Source organism: Anarrhichthys ocellatus, unplaced genomic scaffold (genome assembly GCF_004355925.1).
Source record: "Anarrhichthys ocellatus isolate YVR2014 unplaced genomic scaffold, GSC_Weel_1.0 scaffold246, whole genome shotgun sequence".
Lineage (NCBI taxonomy): Eukaryota > Metazoa > Chordata > Actinopteri > Perciformes > Anarhichadidae > Anarrhichthys > Anarrhichthys ocellatus.
In genome coordinates this window covers 68,578-72,384 of record NW_022280276.1, presented here as the reverse complement: position 1 = coordinate 72,384, position 3,807 = coordinate 68,578, and the positions used below count along the sequence as shown (strand labels likewise).

General features: G+C 35.6%; 1 protein-coding gene across 3 annotated transcripts in view; it reads right to left on the bottom strand.

Annotated features, from left to right (window-relative positions):
• The window catches only part of misp (mitotic spindle positioning), an 11,385-nt gene extending 7,578 nt beyond the window's left edge, over positions 1 to 3,807 (bottom strand). Inside the window, exons 1-2 of one of the 3 annotated variants that reach the window (XM_031879319.1) lie at positions 3,629 to 3,807; positions 2,652 to 2,828 (exon numbers count right to left, since the gene is read on the bottom strand). In XM_031879319.1, coding sequence (XP_031735179.1) covers positions 2,652 to 2,711 — 60 coding nt within the window. In that variant the 5' untranslated portion in view covers positions 2,712 to 2,828; positions 3,629 to 3,807. Of the gene's footprint in view, positions 1 to 1,083; positions 1,155 to 2,651; positions 3,187 to 3,628 lie in introns of those variants that run through there. The other 2 variants (XM_031879318.1, XM_031879320.1) reach the window with 2 other exon arrangements.

Genomic DNA, 3,807 nt, shown 5'->3' with positions numbered 1-3,807 from the left:
TGTACATGACATAGTTACATGTACATGACATAGTTATATGTACATGACATAGTTATATGTACATGACAGTTATATGTACATGACATAGTTACATGTACATGACATAGTTATATCTACATAAGATAGTTATATGTACATGACATAGTTATATGTACATGACATAGTTACATGTACATGACATAGTTATATGTACATGACATAGTTATGAGATAGTTATAAGTACAGGAGATAGTTTGTATATGAGATATTTATATATACATAATATATTTATATAAAACAACGTGAGTTGAGATAACTGAATGAAATCCTAAATAAAGGTTTCTGGGTGAGGAGTCACTCGTTCATCTCTAGGTATGATGTTGATGTGAAACAACTATTCAGTTTAAAGGTTCATAAAGTTTATATTGTCTTATCTTCTGAGACTGAGAGCACAATATTTTAGAGCCCATCAGATATTCCAATGAGTTTCAATGTTTCAGTTAGAAGTTAGCATCGCATTAGCATCGTAGCATTAGTTCAGTACCTCTGTGTGTCAGAGATAAACTGTCCCTCCTGCAGTCTGACTGCTGCTGTCAGCTGATAACACCAGCAGACAGACAAACATCAGACAGGAGGTGAGAGGTCTGTGTGTGTCAGAACAAACCTCATTAACATGTGAAGGAGTGCAAGATGTCTCCTGTAGCATGATGTGATGAGCCGCTCATACGATGTATATATATATATATATATATATACACGATTTACCCAACAAACCTTTTTCAACTGTTCAAGTTCAGATTATTTGTCTATATTTTGTTCTGTAATAAAGGTTCTTTAATGTTGTTTTAAGGCAGAGTCTGAAGTTTATACAAAACATAAACTCAACATAAATTAGTCATCATAAGTTATATTTCTTACAGAATAAAACATTGCATTAATATTACGATAGTTACAGGTTGTGAAGCTGTGGTCGAACATTCCTTTCTTAACAGGTTCATTGTTTGTTTTCATATATATACATACACTACATATATTACAGTTACTGGTTTTGAACAATGATGATTTAGTTCTTAGATTTTTAGATATTGAAGCAGTTTTTCGCACCTGAGATCAGCTTCCTGTCAGCAGCAGAAACTCTCAGACAAGATAATAACCGACTAAAGTGACAAAGTTCAGCTTCTATCTCCGATCAGAGACCACCCACCACACAACAGGCCCCGCCCACCCTGACCCCCCCCCCCCACACACACCCCCACACATACACGTTAGTACTTTTATACTTGTGAGGACCCTCACTGACATTATTTTCTCCTTTTAATTGTTTTCATAAAACAAACAACCTTTTATTTATCTATTTAAAATATTTTGTAACATTTTTTATGCATCAATTCCTTTAATCCAAACAAATTTCTGTCCTCAGAATGCAACATAATTTCATTTTCCTTGTTGTATGCTTTTTAAATTGTGTATCATTTGAGATATTTATAGTAATCTAATGTATTTATTTGCAGTTCCACATGTAGTTTATTCTCTGAATACTTAGTTTTTTTCTTTTTGGTGAGCTGCTGCCCTCTGGTGGCCACATACAGACTCTCAGGGGTTAAATTATATCAGTGTTTGAGTTAAAGTGAGAGTGAGAGGTAAAGTGAGATATAAAATGAGAGTGAGATTTAAAATAGGATTTAAAGTGAGAGTGAGAATTAAAGTGACTGAAATTTAAAGTGACAGTGAGTTAAAGTGACAGTGAGAGTTAAAGTGAGATTTACATTGAGAGTGAGAGGTAAAGTGAGATATAAAGTGAGAGTGAGATTTAAAATGACAGTGAGATTTAAAGTGAGAGTGAGATTTAGAGTAAGATTTAAAGTGAGATTTAAAGTGAGAGTGTGGTGAAGCCTGACCGGAGTGGCTTCTGAAATGGTAGGAGGCAGACACGAGATACTTTGTTCCGATAACAAAAAGGTGTTTTATTTATAAAAGTGCCCTGCGACACGTGTAACCAAACATATATACAAACAAAACAAACGTTTAACTTAGCTTAACTGAATAAAACTCAACTCATCGTAAAGTAACATAATCACGTGCACACAGCTACACACTGATCTTCCTTTTCCCCTGTTCAGTCAAAGTCATCTCCTTATATAGAGCCTCCTATCAGCAGGATTTAGTTCCTACCATGAGTGCAGGTGACACCAATTACTGACTCCACTAGTTAACAGACAAAAGCTACACCTTGCAGCACCCCTTTAGGTAGCCAACAATTTTATATGGTTTACAATTTGCTATACACTCACAACAATGTAAAACAGATCACAACTAACCTACAAATCTACCTGTACATACTCTACTCCCCCCCATACTTGGTCTGACCCAATAACATCACGGATGACATCATCCAGTGTATAAATAGAGGAAATGGTTGGGTGCCTCCCCTTTAGCCTCTGGAACACATGGTGGGTTTGGTAAACAAACAATTGACAAGCATGGTCAGATTTATAGATGAATGTAATATGGGGACAAATGGGTGTGTTCTCACCCACTTTGTCACAGAGAGTGAGATTTAAAGTGAGAGTGAGAGTTAAAGTGACATTAAGAGTGACAATACAGAGTCTGTAAAGATGGAAATGGTGGAAAAAATAAACATTGTGGCTGTTTGTTTGTTTGTGAGGTCTCACCTTGGTGTCATGGTCCAGACTGTTACAGAGAACCTGCCAGGGAGGAGTGTACCTGAACATCCTGGTCTGAACTGGATCTGACTGGTTCCTACTGGTTCTGGTCTGTATGATGATGATAATGATGATGATTATGATGATGATGATGATGTCAGACCTTCATCCAGCAGGAACCAATCTCTGTAAACCCAGAGAGAGACTCTCAGTAAATATTGATCAATTTCAAACAGCTGATTTATGGATCACTTCTACTGTCCAATCAAAAAGCATCGGCAACGTAAACAGGAAGTTAACACAACTTGTAAAAGTTGTTTTTATGTGACGGTCTTTCATTCATGGAATCATAAACAAAGAAATATTAAGAATTATGAGCAGTGTAAAAAAAACAGTTTCACTTGAGAAACTCAATCTTGAGAAATTGGCCGTCCAAGAAATTTCTTGGAATATCAGTTTGTTGTTTAATGTTAAAAGCTCTTTAATAGTTTTCATAATATTCATATATTAAAGTCTGAAGCAGGTTTCCATAATTTTACCTTGAAATATGAAAATATTATCCAACTGAAACATTTTCTGTTTGATTAATATTATTATTATATATTACTAGAAATACATGTAAAATATGTTACTTTACAATATACAACATATAAATATAAGTTACTTTATAGAAATATTTATTCATTCAAGAAGTTTAAATATAAGAAACAAAAAATAAGAGTTCAGTTACAAATCATTTAGTTTGTTTGTCACCAGATAAATGAATGATGTAAACAATCAATGATGTAAACAAATATTAATGATGTAAACAAACAGCAGCATCCAATCACGTCGTCTGACTGCTGGAGCTGGGCGGGGCTAAGATAACGTTTATACCTCTTTACATCTCTGACTTTTAACAAACGGACTTCTAGAGTCATCCAGGTGATGTCATGATGATGTCACACAGGTAACTACAAACAGAGACCAACAGAACGTGGACTCACCTGCAGATCCAGACTGCCAGCTGATGGAGGACTGATCCACACAGACCGTGTGTGTGTGTGTGTGTGTGTGTGTGTTGCTGAGCAGTAGTTTGTCAGGAATGCTGCTGACCAACAGAAACACACTGACAATGACTGACCACACACACACACATATACACACTCGTACACATATACAGATA